Raw genomic sequence first — 19,620 nt, forward strand, 5'->3', positions numbered from 1 at the left:
TAGAGAGTCTTTAAAAAAAAATAAATGAGAAAAAATATATCATCTTCCTCACCTTCTTGGCAAGGATTTAAGACTCAGGAAGTGGGCAGGGTATATTCTGTCCCTCTCTGTGTCTCCAAGACATTCTGCAGCAAAGAGGAGATCATTCCCTGGGGCTACACCTGGGTTAACAGTTTTCAGTAAGAGAGTAACTGAAGTCATATTAGCCCAAAAGGTGAGAAAGAAACCTGTTACAGTCTCATCCCTCTGGTGTCCCTTCAGCTACGACAGACAGGAGGAGGGTCTCTTCAGAGTCATCCTCTAAGCTGCAGAGAGAATGTGGCCATAAAGCGTGGTGCCAAGGGAAGAGTGTTCCATCGTCCTAATCTGCTCTCAAATCTTCTCACACTGAACAAAGAACAAGGCCTACAAATTCTCTCTTACACAGGAAAAGTGACACTAGTCCTTGGCACAACAAAAATCGAATATATTTTTTAATGCACATTAAAAATAAACCCAGCTACAATAAGCCCTTTGGGCTTCTGGTTAGTTACTGATATCTTTTATTCAATAAGCTCTTTTTTCATTAAAAAAAAGATAGAAAACATTTTGTGGACTGGTTAGAAAATTATTCATGCTGGCAAATATTTTTGATCAATTTGCAAGAGTAATTTGTAATAAATAGTACATATGTGAATTTCAGTACTATTGATTACATTTCAGCTTTACTAAATCAAAAGTATGTATAATTACTTACCTCTAAAGCCTTGATTTTTGCCATGAAATCTAAGAAATCCATGTCAAATTCTGTCCTTCTTGGATCCAAAATATCATACTGCTTTTTCTGAACCCCTTGATATATATTTTTGAATTTTATTGCCATAATGTCTATTCCCTCTATGGGAGAATTGCTCAAGGCTGAATATGTTTGCACAATAGTTATCATTTCTGTAATCTTAAAAAGAAAAGTGTTACTTTAGCTTAAAAGTTAGAAATTAGCACCCTTCCCTAGAATTAACTCTTAATGAATCAATGATTTTTAAAAAACAAGCCAATAAACAGGCTTTAGAATCATTTAAGGTAAAACCAACCGGAGGAGATAAAACAGAAGACAAATCTCTGTTCCAGTCATTACTACTCAGACTATTTAAGACAGAGGATGTTCTGCCATAAGTAGACAGAGTTTAGAGCCTTTCTCAGAATCTGATCACCTTGCCTTACAAGAGGAGGTGGGGTGGTGAGGGACAGTGAGTAAAAGCCCTTGCAGATGTCTAAATAGTTTCAGCATTTTGTTCTTGAGAATGTTCTGAAAATCGTTTCACTGGATCACCGGATTCAAAAGTGTTACCATTTTTCTGGCCCTCACCATAGTTCTGATATGTAACACTAGCATAATTCCACATTCAAGTAAAGGAAAGGTCCCACAATCCTGAAAGATGACTGTAGTCACTTGTGACCCCTAAAGAACCCTGGAAAATCCTCACAATGAACTTTATTTCAGAAACAGCTGGCTCCATCTCAATGTACCAACACCACCTACTTCACCAAAAAAAAAAAAAAAAGTCTTTCATGTCCACAGGCTACTCAGTTCCTTAATATTCATCAGTGATTCTCCATTTTGATTCCTGCTCTGGAAAACAATGCTCAAAGCTTCCCACTCCTTCGCTTCTCTCCCACAGATGTTCAGGGTGAGAAGAAAACTAAAGACAGAGCTCTGGGAAACCAAATTCATCAATATTGGGAAACCAATATTCACCAAAATTTACATGGCAGGAACAGGAAGAAGAAACAAGGGATATTATACACAATTCTGGTTCTTTAGGGCAGACTAACACTCAATGCACCAAGTCTCCACCTACCAAAAAAGATGCACTTCAGGCACCCTAAGCTGACACACTAGCACTTTCCTCCTCACTTGTTCCTTAAAGATCCTCAACATCTCTGCCCAACTCTGAGGTCTTGGTTCTCCAACCCCAAGCTCAATCTTATCTGTCCTTTGACTTTCGTACTTGGTCATCCTGACATCTGAATCTGAGCTTTCCCTAACAGGCTCTGGCTTAGCCTGCCCTTCTGTCTCTCCTCTTCAACTATTTAAGAGCTCATAGGGGTGGTCCAACAGTGGTCCCTGCTGTGTCCCACTCAGCAGGCGAAGCCCACCAAGGCAGTTCAGTAGCCACCTCTAGAGGATTATGAAAATTCTGGCCACATTTCAGGGTAACTATTATGCCCCATCTTTAAGAATCTGGACACCAACATCCACCAATGACACCTGGGAGAGATGCCAGTCAGGCAAGGAATTCTTAGCACAGGGGAGATGGAATAACCTAGTAACCAGGATGCACTTCAAGTAAGACCCCTAGGGAGTGCTGCATTGGCTCTGACAGCTGAGCCTTTGTGGCATGAAGTTGTATCCTTAAGACTACAGGCAAGGCTTCTCCAGAGGTAAGGCAGGGGGAGTAGCTAATGTAGCTGGCCATTATTACCCACTCCCTCTAGCATCAGGAATGCTTGGGCTGCTGCTTTACAGATGGATGTTCATTACGCCCAGCATTAGACCTGCCACCAAAGATCTTTACTGCACATGGGCTAATAATTAAGGTCTAGCCCGGAAACTCTACCAAATGTAAAACTGCACCCAAGTTAGCAAGGGCCCCCACTCCTGGAAAAATTAACAGTAACCAGGACTCACCTCCAGGTTTACATTCTAATGGTTTCAGAAATGTTAAACATTTCTGTGGAACAGGTCCTGACCAATGGGGCTTATTATTCATTTGACCCATGCCAATATCATTCTAATTGGACAGTTGTCCCCAAGAAATCCTCACTGTTCACAAAACAGCCTCACGCAACATCTTCCCAGATGCGGCACCAAAAGCACAAGCAACAAAAGAAATACTTGATAAATTGGACTTCATCAAAATGTAAAGCTTCCTGCTTCAGGGAATTCCCTGGTGGTCCAGTGGGCAAGACTCTGCCCTCCCAATGCGGGGGGCCTAGGTTCGATCCCTGGTCGGGGAACTAGATCCCGCATGTATGCCACAACTAAGAAGTCCGTATGCTGCAACTAAGAGCCAGCATGCTGCAACGAAGATCCCACGGGCCGCAACTAAGACTCAGTGCAGCCAAAATAAATAAATAAATATTAAAACAAAACAAAACAAAACTTCTTGCTTCAAAGAACACAATCAAGAAAGTGAAAAGATAACCTGTAGAAAGAGAGAAAATATTTGAAAATCATATCTGATAAGGGACTTAAGACCCAGAATATATAAAGAACTCTTACAAACTGAACTACAAAAACACAAATAACTAAATTTAAAATGTGCAAAGAATTTAAATAGAAATTTCTCCAAAGAAGAAATACGAATGGACAATAAGCATTTAAAAAGATGCTCAACACCATTAGTCATCAGGGAAATGCAAATCAAAACTACAATGAGATGTCACTTCACACCCACTAGGATGGCTAAATACAAAAAGACAGATAATAAGTGTTACAAGAATGCAGAGAAATTGGAACCCTCATACATTGCTTATGAGACTATAAAATGATGCAACTACTTTGAAAAATAGTTTGGCACTTCCTCAATAAAGGTAAACATGGAGTTATTATCTGACCCAGCAGTTCCACTCCTACGCATATACTCAAAAGAAATGACAACATATGTTCACACAACAACACATACATATATATTCATAGCTGCATTAGTCATAATAGCCAAAAAGTAGAAAAACCCAAATGTCCACCAACAAATGAGTGGATAAGTAAAATATGGTATATCCAAATGAATATTATTCAGCAATAAAAAGGAATACTACAACATAGATGAACCTTGAAAATATTATACTAAGTGAAAGAAGCCAGTCACAAAAGACCACATATTATATGATTCCATTTATATGAAATGTCGAGAATAGGCAAATCTATAGAAACAGAAAGTAGATTAGCAAGTGCTTAGGGCTGGGTAGAGGGGAGAATGGGGTACCACTGCTAATGGGCACAGGGTTTCTTTTAGTGGGAATGAAAATGTTCTAAAATTAGATGGTGGTATGGTTGCACAATCCTGTGAATATATTGGAAAATATTGATTTGTACACTTTAAATGAATACATTATATGGTATGTGAATTATATCTCAGTAAAGCTGCTAAAGAAACAAACAAAAAACAGCCCCACTCAGTAACTTGGTTTTGTACATCATCCATATTTTCCTATCCTGGCATGTATAGGAAATGCCCTTCAACTTGTGAAATGCCCCCCACCAATTTCCAACAAATGAGCAGACTCCTAACTGTTATCAGGACCTAGGGAGTTGGCAGAATGGTGGGGCCATGGGGAGGGTGGTACCTAGATGATATCTTTGAAGGCTTTGCAAAGGTTGACTCGAAGGAGCCTCTGATATGGGCTGCCCTGTATCCCCTGGAAAAACTCACTCCTCTCCAGCCAGTCCTAATCAATGAATGAATCAAAGGTGCTGAAGTTTCTAACCCATATCTGCCCAGCAAAGACATCGCCCATACAATGTCTATGTTTTGACCATATATATGGCCTAGAAAGAGAAGGTGCTCACACATCCAGATATGACACAACTACTGGTTCTGCCAGATATTGCAGATATGTCACCTCACACCTTTTCTCAGCCTGATACAATGGTTAAGAGCAGAGGCTTTAAGTTCAAGATCTATAGGTAAAGATAGAATTGAAGTCTCGAGAGAAGTGAAAGTCTGCAATAGCTTTTGTGCGACTGGCAGAAGATAGTAATTAGGAATGAAAAAATAAGTTATAATAAAATGCAGTAATCTATGAGTAATAGTGGATGAGTCAGATCAATAGTAAGACAAGAGATCTGGAAAAATAATTCTCAGTGATGCTACATAAAGTATGAAATAACTGGAAAGGTATGGTTGGTAGTGGCAACTGTGGCTGCACGATGCTTACCTTCTCCAGTCTTTTGCAGAAAGCTTCAAATTTTCCAAATATATACATTTCTGAAACCTCAAAAGATTTTTCCCCTGAGGATTCTAAAATCTGTTTCCTTGTTTTGTGAAAAGATGTCTGATATTCCTTGAATAGAAAAATGCAGTCCTATGAGAGATTTAAAAGGGGGTATGATACATAGTGAGACACTTGTTTATGAGTGAAAAATTCAAAAATTCTATCCTCACACAAAACTGATCACATCAACCCCTCAATAGGGGTTGCTGCTGTTAACATTAAAAATTCAAGTTCTCTGCCCACACATTGAAAGGCCTATGAAAATCAATACAGTTTTTTTTTTCTATTTTACAATATAGTCTCATCTTCTTTATTCTCATTATTTCCCCTTAACTCTTATCCTTATCAAAGTTACCACATACACTATTTGTTGTCATGTTTTCATGGCTAATCAGAGCTCCCAGGAGGCCAAAAATTATGTATCAATTCTGTCTATTTTCAATTATCTATCTAGTCAGTTGGCATCTTTTAATCAGCATTATTCACATACTGGTATAAAAAACATTAAGACTGTGCAATACTAACTTATCATCCAACTGTCATTTCTCCACGAGGAGATCATAAAGTCTTTGATGGGTGCATTGCTGAAATCCTAATATTTGACTACAGCTATACCAGGTCAGTTCAACCAGGTTAAAAAAAGAGGACATTGTCACTAGGCTCCAGTAGGAACTCACTGTCATGTCCAGCTAACCAAACCATCTTAAAAAAAAAATAACGTTAAACTTTTTCAAAGCCACCAATGGCCAGTCAAATCTTTAACATAATGCCAGCTCCCTGGTTCTGACTCTTCCATCTCCCTCTTCACTCTATAAGGACCTTTGTGCTTACATTGATCCCACTTAGATAATCCAGGGTAATCTCTCCATCCTTAATTCCTCCTGTAACCTTAATTCCCCCTTAACATTTAATATAACATATTCACAAATTCCGGGGATTAGGATGTGGACATCTTTATTCTGCCTACCTCAGCCACTAAATCAGAATTTCTGTGAGTGAGACTCAGGAATCCATACTTTCAACCAGTTGCTCAGGTGATTCCTATAAACATTCAAGCTTATATAACTAGTCTCATACCTACTTCTAGCTATGATACACCTCCCCACCTCTCAATCTCTAAAACAAAATCATTACTCTCTTCGAGGTAACTGATTATTTTTCACTTATTAAACAAAAGTTTAAGGACTTCCCTGGTGGTCCAGTGGTTAAGACTCCAGGCTCCCAATGCAGGGGAACCGGGTTTGATCCCTGGTCAAGGAACTAGATCCTGCATGCCGCAACTAAAAAGATCCAGCATGCCACAATGAAGATCTCGCATGTGCCAACAAAGATGCCAGTGCAGCCAAATAAATAAATAAATATTTTAAAAAAAGAAGGTTTCTTGGTGCCTACCATATGTTAGGAACTCCTTGAGATGCTAGGAGTACAGATAAGATCCCTACCCTACTGGAATATGTCATCTAATAGGAATTACTTTCTATTACTTCTTCTTCACCAACCAATTCCTTTCTGTTGAACAGGTAACATCCTGAATAACAATTCTTCTCATTGCTTCCTCCAACTCATCTGAAAATTATTCGCCAAAACTATACAATAACAGTTTCCTAAAAAAATTTCAGATGTAGTAGAAAGCAGGTTAAACTAGAATGCAGAAAACCAAGCTTTCATTTCTAATTCAGTAAGTAAATGGCTAGTGACTTGAAGCATATTAAAACAATTATGAGAATAAATTGCTAAGTTCTACGTCAAGAGTCCTGGTTTCTGCCAATTGGTCAGTTTGGGGGGAATGATTTCTCACTCCCACTCCCAAAATTAACCCTGGAGAAACTATAGAGGGAAACATGGAATCCAGCAAATAACAATAACAACGAAAACAGAAGTGATAAACTCCTGGGAGGAGGATGGGTTGCTCTGAATTTGAGGATTGAGTGAGCAAGAATGATCAAGAAAATAGAGAAGATAAGTAATACTGTTAATGAATAAGGGGACATATTACATAACAAGGCAAAGATTAGTAAGAGAATATTATCAACATTATGACAATAAATTACAAATTTTAGAAAAATTGAAGAAATTCCTCAAAAATATAAACTTACAAAAACTGTCTCAAGAAGAAATAGAAAGAATAGTCAAATAACTAGTCTTTTTTTAAATGAAGCAATATGTATTTATAAAACATATATATAAGGGATTAATATCTAGAATATATAAAGAACTCCTCCAACTCAACAAAAACAGAACCCACTTCAAAAATGAGTAAAGGATTTGAATAGACATGTCTCCAAAGAAGATATACAAATGGCCAATAAGCACATGAAAAGATGCTCAACCATCACTAGCCATTAGGGACATGCAAATCAAAACACAATAAGATACCATTTCATATGCATTAGGATACCTATTACCAAAAAAAGAGAAAATAACAAGTATTGGCACAGTGTGGAGAAACTGGAACTCTTGTGCATTGCTGGTGAGAATGTGAAATGGAAGAGCTGCTAGGGAAAACAGTTTGGTGGTTCCACAAAAAGTTAAAAACAGAACTGCCATACGATCCAGCAATTTCACTTCTAGGTATATACCCAAAATAACTGAAAGAAGAGACTCAAAGAGATCATTAAACAGCAATGTTCATAGCAGCATTATTCGCAATAGTCGGAAGGTGGTAACAATCCAAATGTCTATCAAAAGATGAATGGATAAACAAATTGTGGTATATCCATACAATGGAATATTACTCAGCCATAACGAAATGAAATTCTGATACATGCTACATCTTTCAGGTATATTTACTGGATACATTTTCAAAGCTCATTCCAAAAGCTTCTGTGCTTCTGTTGTCAAGAGGTGAAATCTGCACATGGATTTTCAAATTGTTCTGAGGTGTTATATTGACAGTTTGAGGCTCTACTCCACACAGTATGTCATCTTTCTGATGAGGGCCAAGTTTGGGGAGATGGTTCTTTGCCAATAAAATCTTTGGCAGTTCTTTTGACTTCCAGAAGTAGAGTGTGTGTTCATGTACTTGGCAATAACTTCCCATCTTGAATTTGTCCCAGCAAGAAAGAGGCTCACAGTTTTAATTAGCAATTGCAGATCAATTCTCTTCTGACAAATTTTTACTGCCATTTCCACCTTCAACAGTTGATGTCTCTGCATTCTTAGATACTTGGCACATACAAGCCTCAATTTCCTCTTTCTCTTTTCTAATTTGCTCATTAATTTCTTCTGTTTTGGCAGAGCAGCAATTCCTATTTCTTTTGTAGGTGATGTGAATGTTTCATTTAAGTACAGTAAGCTTGCAAGTTCGAGCCTATCGCAAAGTTTTTCCACTTCTGCCATAATTTTAACTGGCTTTATCTCATCATCAGGAAAGTAAGTCCAGATCTTCCATGAACTTTGAAGTTTTTGCTACCTTTCTCTTTTTTTATATAATTGACATATAACACTATATTAGTTTCAGGTGTACAACATAATGATTTGATATTGCCTTTCCCTCTTAATGGCTTTTTTTCCTGGTTATCCTTTCTCTTCTTTGCCAGTAATGCCTTTTGTCTAACTTCCTCTTTCTCCTCAGCTATCCAAGCAGCTCCTAATTCACCTCATCTCTGTTTTTCTTTAGCTTCTTTCTTCTTCAATTTTCCTTCTGCTTTTGCTTCTCTGCTTCTTTCTTGGCTTTTTCTTTTTCTTTGAATTTTTAAAATTCTTACATCACAGTTATATGCATTATCAACTAACATTCAGTTCATTTCTTCTTTTTTCTTTGTGCCCTTGTTGCTCTGTTCTGCTTTTCAATCTCTCTCCTTTCATCATGACATTCTGCTTTTTTCCTTCATTTAAATAAGAAAAATTCTCTCCAATAATAAAAATTATGCCAGCAGGAATAAAATGCCTCTGCATCATCAAATGATGAATTCTTATCACCAAGTTTAGGAACTTTTTCTTTTTTACCACCTGTAATGCATTTCAAACACCTGGGAAAACACTTAGAAGAAATTGTCCTTTGCTTCACTTTTCTAAGGAACTGAGTTATCAAAAGAAAGATCTACACTGTTAATTTCTCCTCTTTTCACTGACTCAGATATTTCATAAGTTTTAGTTATGCAAGTGAAGTTGTCATTATCTCCTTCTTTAACTGATTCACCAGCTGCTTTTGGTATTGTTTAGAACCACTGCTTTATGTGCTGCTTTGGTCTCTCTCTGCATAACTTTGTATTTTACATGAACAAATCCAAGAACTGCATAATGATTCTGGTTCTTCCAGTCATTGAGATCAAGTGTTTTCAGGAAGAGAAACTATCCTAACTGCAATTCCTCATCTTCTGTTTCCTCTAACAACTCTTTCTTATCCTCCAGTTCCAGAGGTCAGAGAGTGGTTATGAGAGTGCTCAGGGCCAACCCTGCAAGCACAACAGTTCACGTCCTAGGTGGAGGGCACTGAGCATCCTTTCTTGCTCTACCTCAACAGTCCCAGCCTCCCACCTAGGCTCTACAAAGCCCAGGAACCAGCACATGAAGAAAGCCAATAACCACTTTGAGATGGAGACTTGCTGGTATGGCCATTTCTTTCAGACTTTCAAAATAACAGATCGCTTTGATTTTCTACAAACTCTTCTAGAGGCTAGAAAAGAGGGGAGTGCTTCCTTCCCCTCCTCCAGTCGTACTCATTCTGAGACCTTAGTGCGAGAAACACTAACAAGGACACTATGAGAAAGGAAAAATTACAGACTATATAGTTGCAAAAAACCCTAAAGAAAATTGTAGCAAAGTGAACTTAAGAATGTTTTTAAAAAGGTAATTACACCATGACTAAGTTGAGTTTATTCTAGGGATATTAGAATAGTTTCATTTTAGAAAACCTAAAAATGTCATCTATAACATTAATAGATTGAGGAGAAAAATCTTATAAGCTCCTCAAAAAATATGTGCTGAAAAATTTTTTCAAAACCCATTCATAACTTTTAATAATATCTCCTAGTACTCAAATGAGGAACAAAACTTCCTTGAATCTAATCAATGATGTATTAAAGCATCAAACTAAATGGGGAAATGTTAGAAGCATTTTCTTCCAAAAGAAGATCAGAATCAGATGCTAACTGTTACCAGGTCTATTTAAGGATGCATGGCAATCCTAACCAATGCAAAAAGGCAAGAAAATGAAATTAACATGGACTGGAGTAAAAGATGGGGGCCAGAACATATGACATGGCACATGAGAGGTGTCTGATACAGGCAGCCATGGACAAGATGAGGATTAAAATATGCCCTAACAGGAGCACTAAGCATAAAGGGAAGTAGATAATTTTAATGAAGTTCTTTTTATATGCTCATGCTACTCTGTACAATGTTTTTTCAAAGTTAACATGCTTTTTCAATGAAAAAAGTAAGCAAAATTGGGCCAGATGGTAAAAGCTTGACTTTATGAAAATAAAAAAAACTTATACAAACCTGAATTTTCTTTAGTATGACTGGTATTTCCTGATCCCATACATGGTTAGTTCCCCCATCAGTAATATATGCTTTACATGCTGTCACCATTTGATTTGTTACCTAAAATAAATATAAGTCCAAAATAACTATAGGTAGAGAAAGAAATAAAATTTAAGTTTTTTAAATCACAAGCATAAAAATATGATAAATAGAAACCTTATGGAATGAATTAATTACAGAATATAAAAAACAAAGAAATATACATTCCAGGTAAAACAAAGAAAACCCAAAGTCACATTTACCTACTGTATTTAAGTCTACGTCACTGAGGCCAATTTCAAAGTCAACTATATTTTCTCTTTGTCTAGTTCTCCTCTAATTAGGTCTTGATCCAGTCCAACTGTGATTCTTCTCCATCCTTCAACATGCAAACTAAATATTAAGTTAACCACCTCTCACATCCCCCAAAATAAAGAAGGAAAAAAAAAAGCAAGACAGCCATTTAAATGGTCTGGAAGTTAAACCAAGATGGCAGGCTGACACAGAAATTTTGGAGAATTCCTAAAATATGGAAAGCATGCAGTACCAAATCTACAGAGGAAAAAAAAAAGACTAGAGAAAGCCAGAACCCTGTTCTGGAGAAGGTTACTTGAAGGTAGAACAGTTATGGAAATTTTTCAAGATGGGAGACAATGTGAGGTAACCCTCAGTTGTAACCCTGAACACCAAATTTAGAGCAACTTGTACAGCAGGCAACAGCGACATATGCTGAAAGGACAAAGGTATGAGTGTGGACCACAGTCTTCGAGAAGTGTGGCCCAGGTAGCTACTACACCCCCAGGAGGACATATCAGAGAAAAAGTTATTCCCACTCCCCTCCAAACAGTAAGTTACGCTCCTTACTCACAAGAGACAGACAAAATAAACAGACCAGGGAGGCAAATCGGGAGTCTCAAACACAAAGATGGGCAGACAACCAAGAATCACCAAGCAATTGAAGAAAACAAACATGGTAACAGAAGCATTAAATTCAACAAAGAGAGAAAATACAGAAAAGATATATGTAAAATCTTTTAAAATATCTTTTATTAACTAAGTTTATAAGAAAGATATGAGAGGATTTTTACATCATGAAAGAAAACAACTAAAGAACTCGGAAATTGAAACATTTTTTGATGCACCGACCAGCAATTGGGACATAAATGAAAAGTCAATGAGTGAGCTGAAAGGTCAAAGGACAAAGATGTACCAAAAAAAAAAAAAAAGTTAAGGAACATGGATTTTAGATTCAAGGGAAGAGAATAAATTGAATAGATGGATAAGAAATAATCAGAGGTAAACAGGAAAACTTCCCAGGAATGAAGAGAGAATTAAGTCTTGGGAATGAAACAACCCAGCAAGTATAGAATAAGATAAATGTAAAAAGAACTACATCACTCTGAAATTTTAGAAGTTCAAGAATGAAGAAAAAAACCCTAAAAGCTTCCTGGGAGAATAAAATAGGTTTCCCACAAAGGAAAAACAATCAGATTAGCATCAAATTTCTTATCAACAATTGTAGATAGTATACAACAGTATCTTTACAGTTCCAAGAAAAAATTATATTGCACTTAAGAATCTCAAACTAACATTTGAGTGGTAAGACAAAATGAAGTGATTTTCAGACATTCAGGAATTCAGGGGGTTCACCACAGAACTACTGAAGAATTTTTTTTTCAGCAAAAGAAGTAATAAATCCAAGGCAGAGGAAGATGTGGAAATCACAAAACAGAGGTGATCCAAAAAGCTAGCAGGGAGAGGGGGAAGATGGCAGAAGAGTAAGACGCGGAGATCACCTTCCTCCCCACAGATACATCAGAAATACATCTACACGTGGAACAACTCCTACAGAACACCTACTGAACGTTGGCAGAAGACCTCAGACCTCCCAAGAGGCAAGAAACTCCCCCACTTACCTGGGTAAGGCAAAAGAAAAAAGAATAAACAGAGACAATAGGGATGGGACCTGCACCAGTGGGAGGGAGCCGTGAAGGAGGAAAGGTTTCCACACACTAGAAGCCCCTTCGCGGTGGGACACTGCAGGTGGCGGAGTGGGGAAAGCTTCGGAGCCAAGGAGGAGAGCGCAGCCACAGGGGTGTGGAGGGCAAAGCGGAGAGATTTCCGAACAGAGGATCGGTGCCGACCGGCACTAACCAGCCCGAGAGGATTGTCTGCTCACCCGCCGGGGAGGGAGGGTCTGGGAGCTGAGGCTCGGGCTTCGGTCGGAGCGCAGGGAGAGGACTGGCGGCATGAACACAGCCTGAAGGGGTTAGTGCACCACGACTAGCCTGAAGGGGTTAGTGCACCACGACTAGCCGGGAGGGAGTCCGGGAAAAAGTCTGGAGCTGCCAAAGAGACAAGAGACTTTTTCTTCTCTCTTTGTTTCCTGGTGCGCGAGGAGAGGGGATTAAGAGCGCTGATTAAAGGAGCTCCAGAGATGGGTGCGAGCCGCGGCTATCAGCGCGGACCCCAGAGACGGGCATGAGATGCTAAGGCTGCTGCTGCAGCCACCAAGAAGCCTGTGTGCGAGCACAGGTCACTCTCCACACCTCCCTTCCGGGGAGCCTGTGCAGCCCGCCACTGCCAGGGTCCCGGGATCCAGGGACAACTTCCCCAGGAGAACGCACGGCGCCCTTCAGGCTGGTGCAACGTCACGCCGGCCTCTGCCGCCGCAGGCTCGCCCTGCATCTGTGCCCCTCCCTCCCCCCCGGCCTGAGTGAGCCAGAGCCCCCGTATCAGTGGCTCCTTTAACCCCGTCCTGTCTGAGCGAAGAACAGACGCCCTCCTGCGACCTACACGCAGAGGCGGGGCCAAACCCAAAGCTGAGCCCCAGGACCTGTGCAAACAAAGAAGACAAAGGGAAATCTCTCCCAGCAGGCTCAGGAGCAGAGGATTAAATGTCCACAATCAACTTGATGAACCCTGCATCTGTGGAATACCTGAATAGACAACGAATCATCCGAAATTGAGGAGGTGGACTTTGAGAGCTGAGAGCAAGATTTATTATTTTTTCTGCTTCTCCTCTTTTTGTGAGTGTGTATGTGTATGCTTCTGTGTGAGATTTTGTCTGTATAGCTTTGCTTTCACCATTTGTCCTAGGGTTCTATCTGTCCGGTTTTTTTTTGTTTGTTTGTTTATTTTTTTACTTTTAAAAAATATTTTTTCTTAATAATTTTTTATTTTAATAACTTTATTTTATTTTACCTTACTTTATTTTCTTTTCTTTTATCCTCTTTCATTCATTCTTTCTCCTTTTTCTCCATTTTATTCTGAGCCGTGTGGATGAAAGGCTCTTGGTGCTGCAGCCAGCAGTCACTGCTGTACCTCTGAGGTGGGAGAGCCAACTTCAGGACACTAGTCCACAAGAGACCTCCCAGCTCCACGTAATATCAAATGGCAAAAATCTCCCAGAGATCTCCATCTCAACACCAACACCCAGCTTCACTCAACGACCAGCAAGCTACAGTGCTGGACACCCTATGCCAAACAACTAGCAAGACAGGAACATAACCCCACCCATTAGCAGAGAGTCTGCCTCAAATCATAATACGTCCACATACACCCCAAAACACACCACCAGACGTGGACCTGCCCACCAGAAAGACAAGATCCAGCCTCATCCACCAGAACACAGGTACTAGTCCCCTCCACCAGGAAGCCTACAAAACCCACTGAACCAGCTTTAGCCACTGGGGACAGACACCAAAAACAACAGGAACTACGAACTTGCAGCCTGCAAAAAGGAGACCCCAAAACAGTAAGATAAGCAAAATGAGAAGACAGAAAAACACACAGCAGGTGAAGGAGCAAGATAAAAACCCACCAGACCTAACAAATGAAGAGGAAATAGGCAGTCTACCTGAAAAAGAATTCAGAATAATGATAGTAAAGATGATACAAAATCTTGGAAATAGAACAGAGAAAATGAAAGAAACATTTAACAAGGACCTAGAACTACTAAGGATGAAACAAGCAACAATGAACAACACAATAAATGAAATTAAAAATACTCTAGAAGGGATCAATAGCAGAATAACTGAGGCAGAAGAATGGATAAGTGACCTGGAAGATAAAAGAGTGGAAATAACTACTGCAGAGCAGAATAAAGAAAAAAGAATGAAAAGAACAGAGGACAGTCTCAGAGACCTCTGGGACAACATTAAAAACACCAACATTCGAATTATAGGGGATCCAGAAAAAGAAGAGAAAAAGAAAGGGACTGAGAAAATATTTGAAGGGATTATAGTTGAAAACTTCCCTAATACGGGAAAGGAAATAGTTAATCAAGTCCAGGAAGAACAGAGAGTGCCATACAGGATAAATCCAAGGAGAAACATGCCAAGACACATATTAAGCAAACTGTCAAAAATTAAATACAAAGAAAACACATTAAAAGCAGCAAGGGAAAAACAACAAATAACACACAATGGAATCCCCATAAGGTTAACAGCTGATCTTTCAGCAGAAACTGTGCAAGCCAGAAGGGACTGGCAGGACATATTTAGAGTGATGAATGAGAAAAACCTACAACCAAGATTACTCTATCCAGAAAGGATCTCATTCACATTCAACAGAGAAATTAAAACCTTTACAGGCAAGCAAAAGCTGAGAGAGTTCAGCACCACCAAACCAGCTTTACAACAAATGCTAAAGGATCTTCTCTAGGCAAGAAACACAAGAGAAGAAAAAGACCTATAATAACAAACCCAAAACAATTAAGAAAACGGGAATAGGAACATACATATCGATAATTACCTTAAATGTAAATGGATTAAATGCTCCCAAGAAAAGACACAGACTGGCTGAATGGATACAAAAACAAGACCCATATATATGCTGTCTACAAGAGACCCACTTCAGACCTAGAGACACATACAGACTGAAAGTGAGGGGATGGAAAAAGATATTCCATGCTAATGGAAACCAAAATAAAGCTGGAGTAGCAATTCTCATATCAGACAAAATAGACTTTAAAATAAAGACTATTAGAAGAGACAAAGAAGGACACTACATAATGATCAAGGGATCGATCCAAGAAGATATAAAAATTGTAAATATTTATGCACCCAACATAGGAGCACCTCAATAAGTAAGGCAAATACTAACAGCCATAAAAGGGGAAATCGACAGTAACACATTCATAGTAGGGGACTTTAACACCCCACTTTCACCAATGGACAGATCATCCAAAATGAAAATAAATAAGGAAACACAAGCTTTAAATGATACATTAAACAAGATGGACTTAATAGATATTTATAGGACATTCCATCCAAAAACAACAGAATACACATTTTTCTCAAGTGCTCATGGAACATTCTCCAGGACAGATCATATCTTGGGTCACAAATCAAGCCTTCGTAAATTTAAGAAAGTTGAAATTGTATCAAGTATCTTTTCCGACAACAACGCTATGAGACTAGATATCAATTACAGGAAAAGATCTGTAAAAAATACAAACACATGGAGGCTTAACAATAAAGTACTTAATAATGAAGTGATCACCGAAGAAATCAAAGAGGAAATAAAAAAATACCTAGAAACAAATGACAATGGAGACACGACGACCCAAAACCTATGGGATGCAGCAAAAGCAGTTCTAAGAGGGAAGTTTATAGCAATACAATCCTACCTTAAGAAACAGGAAACATCTCGAATAAACAACCTAACCTTGCACCTAAAGCAATTAGAGAAAGGAGAACAAAAAAACCCCAAAGTTAGCAGAAGGAAAGAAATCATAAAGATCAGATCAGAAATAAATGAAAAAGAAATGAAGGAAACAATAGCAAAGATTGATAAAACTAAAAGCTGGTTCTTTGAAAAGATAAACAAAATTGATAAACCATTAGCGAGACTCATCAAGAAAAAAAAGGAGAAGACTCAAATCAATAGGATTAGAAATGAAAAAGGAGAAGTAACAACTGACATTGCAAAAATACAAAAGATCATGAGAGATTACTACAAGCAACTCTATGCCAATAAAATGGACAACCTGGAAGAAATGGACAAATTCTTAGAAATGCACAACCTGCCAAGACTAAGTCAGGAAGAAACAGATAATATAAACAGACCAATCACAAGCACTGAAATTGAAACTGTGATTAAAATTCTTCCAACAAACAAAAGCCCAGGACCAGATGGCTTCACAGGCGAATTCTATCAAACATTTAGAGAAGAGCTAACACCTACCCTTCTCAAACTCTTCCAAAATATAGTAGAGGGGGGAACACTTCCAAACTCATTCTACAAAGTCACCATCACCCTGATACCAAAACCAGACAAGGATGTCACAAAGAAAGCAAACTACAGACCAATATCACTGATGAACATAGATGCAAAAATCCTCAACAAAATACTAGAAAACAGAATCCAACAGCACATTAAAAGGATCATACACCATGATCAAGTGGGGTTTATTCCAGGAATGCAAGGATTCTTCAATATATGCAAATCAATCAATGTGATACACCATATTAACAAAGTGAAGGATAAAAACCATATGGCCATCTCAATAGATGCAGAGAAAGCTTTCGACAAAATTCAACACCCATTTATGATAAAAACCCTCCAGAATGTAGGCATAGAGGGAAATTTCCTCAACATAATAAAGGCCACATATGACAAACCAACAGCCAACATCGTCCTCAACGGTGAAAAACTGAAAGCATTTCCACTAAGATCAGGAACAAGACAAGGTTGCCCACTCTCACCACTCTTATTCAACATAGTTTTGGAAGTTTTAGCCACAGCAATCAGAGAAGAAAAGGAAATAAAAGGAATCCAAATCGGAAAAGAAGAAGTAAAGCTGTCACTGTTTGCAGATGACATGATACTATACATAGAGAAGCCTAAAGATGCTACCAGAAAACTACTAGAGCTAATCAATGAATTTGGTAAAGTAGCAGGATACAAAATTAATGCACAGAAATCTCTTGCATCCCTATACACTAATGATGAAAAATCTGAAAGTGAAATCAAGAAAACACTCCCATTTACCATTGCAACAAAAAGAATAAAATATCTAGGAATAAACCTACCTAAGGAGAAAAAAGACCTGTATGCAGAAAATTATAAGACACTGATGAAAGAAATTAAGGATGATACAAATAGATGGAGAGATATACCATGTTCTTGGATTGGAAGAATCAACATTGTGAAAATGACTCTACTACCCAAAGCAATCTACAGATTCAATGCAATCCCTATCAAACAACCAATGGAACTTTTCACAGAACTAGAACAAAAAATTTCACAATTTGTATGGAAACACAAAAGACCCCGAATAGCCAAAGCAATCTTGAGAACGAAAAACGGAGCTAGAGGAATCAGGCTCCCTGACTTCAGACTATACTACAAAGCTACAGTAATCAAGACAGTATGGTACTGGCACAAAAACAGAAAGATAGATCAATGGAACAGGATAGAAAGCCCAGAGATATACCCACACACATGTGGTAACCTTACCTTTGATAAAGGAGGCAGGAATGTATAGTGGAGAAAGGACAGCCTCTTCAATAAGTGGTGCTGGGAAAACTGGACAGGGACATGTAAAAGTATGAGATTAGATCACTCCCTAACACCATACACAAAAATAAGCTCAAAATGGATTAAAGACCTAAATGTAAGGCCCGAAACGATCAAACTCTTAGAGGAAAACATAGGCAGGACACTCTGTGACATAAATCACAGCAAGATCATTTTTGACCCACCTCCTAGAGAAATGGAAATAAAAACAAAAATAAACAAATGGGACCTAATGAAACTTAAAAGCTTTTGCACGGCAAAGGAAACCATAAACAAGACCAAAAGACAACCCTCAGAATGGGAGAAAGTATTTGCAAATGAAGCAACTGACGAAGGCTTAATCTCCAAAATTTACAAGCAGCTCATGCATCTCAATAACAAAAAAACCAAAAAACCCAATCCAAAAATGGGCAAAAGACCTAAATAGACATTTCTCCAAAGAAGATATACATACTACCAACAAACACATGAAAGAATGCTCAACATCATTAATCATCAGAGAAATGCAAATCAAAACTACAATGAGGGGCCTCCCTGGTGGCGCAGTGGTTGGGAGTCCGCCTGCTGATGCGGAGGGTGCGGGTTCGTGCCCCGGTCTGGGAGGATCCCATGTGCCGCGGAGCGGCTGGGCCCGTGAGCCGTGGCCGCTGGGCCTGCGCATCCGGGGCCTGTGCTCCGCGGCGGGAGAGGCCACGACAGTGAGAGGCCCGCGTACCGCAAAAAGAAAAAAAAAAAAAAAAAAAAAAAAAACTACAATGAGATATCATCTCACACCAGTCAGAATGGTCATCATTAAAAAATCTAGGAACAATAAATGCTGGAGAGGGTGTGGAAAAAAGGGAACTCTCTTGCACTGCTGGTGGGAATGTGAATTGGTACAGCCACTATGGAGAACAGTATGGAGGCTCCTTAAAAAACTACAAATAGAACTACCATATGACCCAGCAATCCCACTACTGGGCATATACCCTGAGAAAACCATAATTTAAAAAGAGTCATGCACCAAAATGTTAATTGCAGCTCTATTTACAATAGCCAGGAGATGGAAACAACCTAAGTGTCCATCATTGGATGAATGGATAAAGAAGATGTGGCACATATATACAATGGAATATTACTCAGCCATAAAAAGAAATGAAATTGAGCTATTTGTAATGAGGTGGATGGACCTAGAGTCTGTCATACAGAGCGAAGTAAGTCAGAAAGAGAAGGACAAATACCATATGCCGACACATATATATGGAATTAAAAAAAAAAAATGTCATGAAGAACCTAGGGGTAAGACAGGAATAAAGACACAGACTTACTAGAAAATGGACTTGAGGATATGGGGAGGGAGAAGGGTAAGTTGTGACAAAGTGAGAGAGTGGCATGGACATATATACACTACCAAATATTAAATAGATAGCTAGTGGGAAGCAGCCGCATAGCACAGGGAGATCAGCTCAGTGCTTTGTGGCCACCTAGAGGGGTGGGATAGGGAGGGTGGGAGGGAGGGAGACGCAAGAGGGAAGAGATATGGGAACATATGTATATGTATAACTGATTCACTTTGTTATAAAGCAGAAACTAACACACCATTGTAAAGCAATTATACTGCAATAAAGATGTAAAAAAAAAGCTAGCAGGGGCTTCACTGGTGGCGCAGTGGTTGAG

At 38.8% G+C, this 19,620-nt stretch overlaps 1 protein-coding gene and 1 pseudogene across 1 annotated transcript in view; both read right to left on the minus strand.

Annotated features, from left to right (window-relative positions):
* DNAH8 (dynein axonemal heavy chain 8) overlaps positions 1-19,620 on the minus strand; it is a 337,542-nt gene that overhangs the window by 284,014 nt on the left and 33,908 nt on the right. The window contains exons 11-13 of the mRNA XM_060111640.1: positions 10,420-10,521; positions 4,918-5,064; positions 737-934 (exon numbers count right to left, since the gene is read on the minus strand). Of these exons, the coding sequence (XP_059967623.1) occupies positions 737-934; positions 4,918-5,064; positions 10,420-10,521 (447 nt within the window). The remainder of the gene's footprint in view (positions 1-736; positions 935-4,917; positions 5,065-10,419; positions 10,522-19,620) is intronic.
* Positions 6,455-9,336, minus strand: LOC132497244 (dnaJ homolog subfamily C member 2-like; annotated as a pseudogene).

This window comes from Mesoplodon densirostris, chromosome 10 (assembly GCF_025265405.1).
Source record: "Mesoplodon densirostris isolate mMesDen1 chromosome 10, mMesDen1 primary haplotype, whole genome shotgun sequence".
NCBI classification, from domain to species: domain Eukaryota; kingdom Metazoa; phylum Chordata; class Mammalia; order Artiodactyla; family Ziphiidae; genus Mesoplodon; species Mesoplodon densirostris.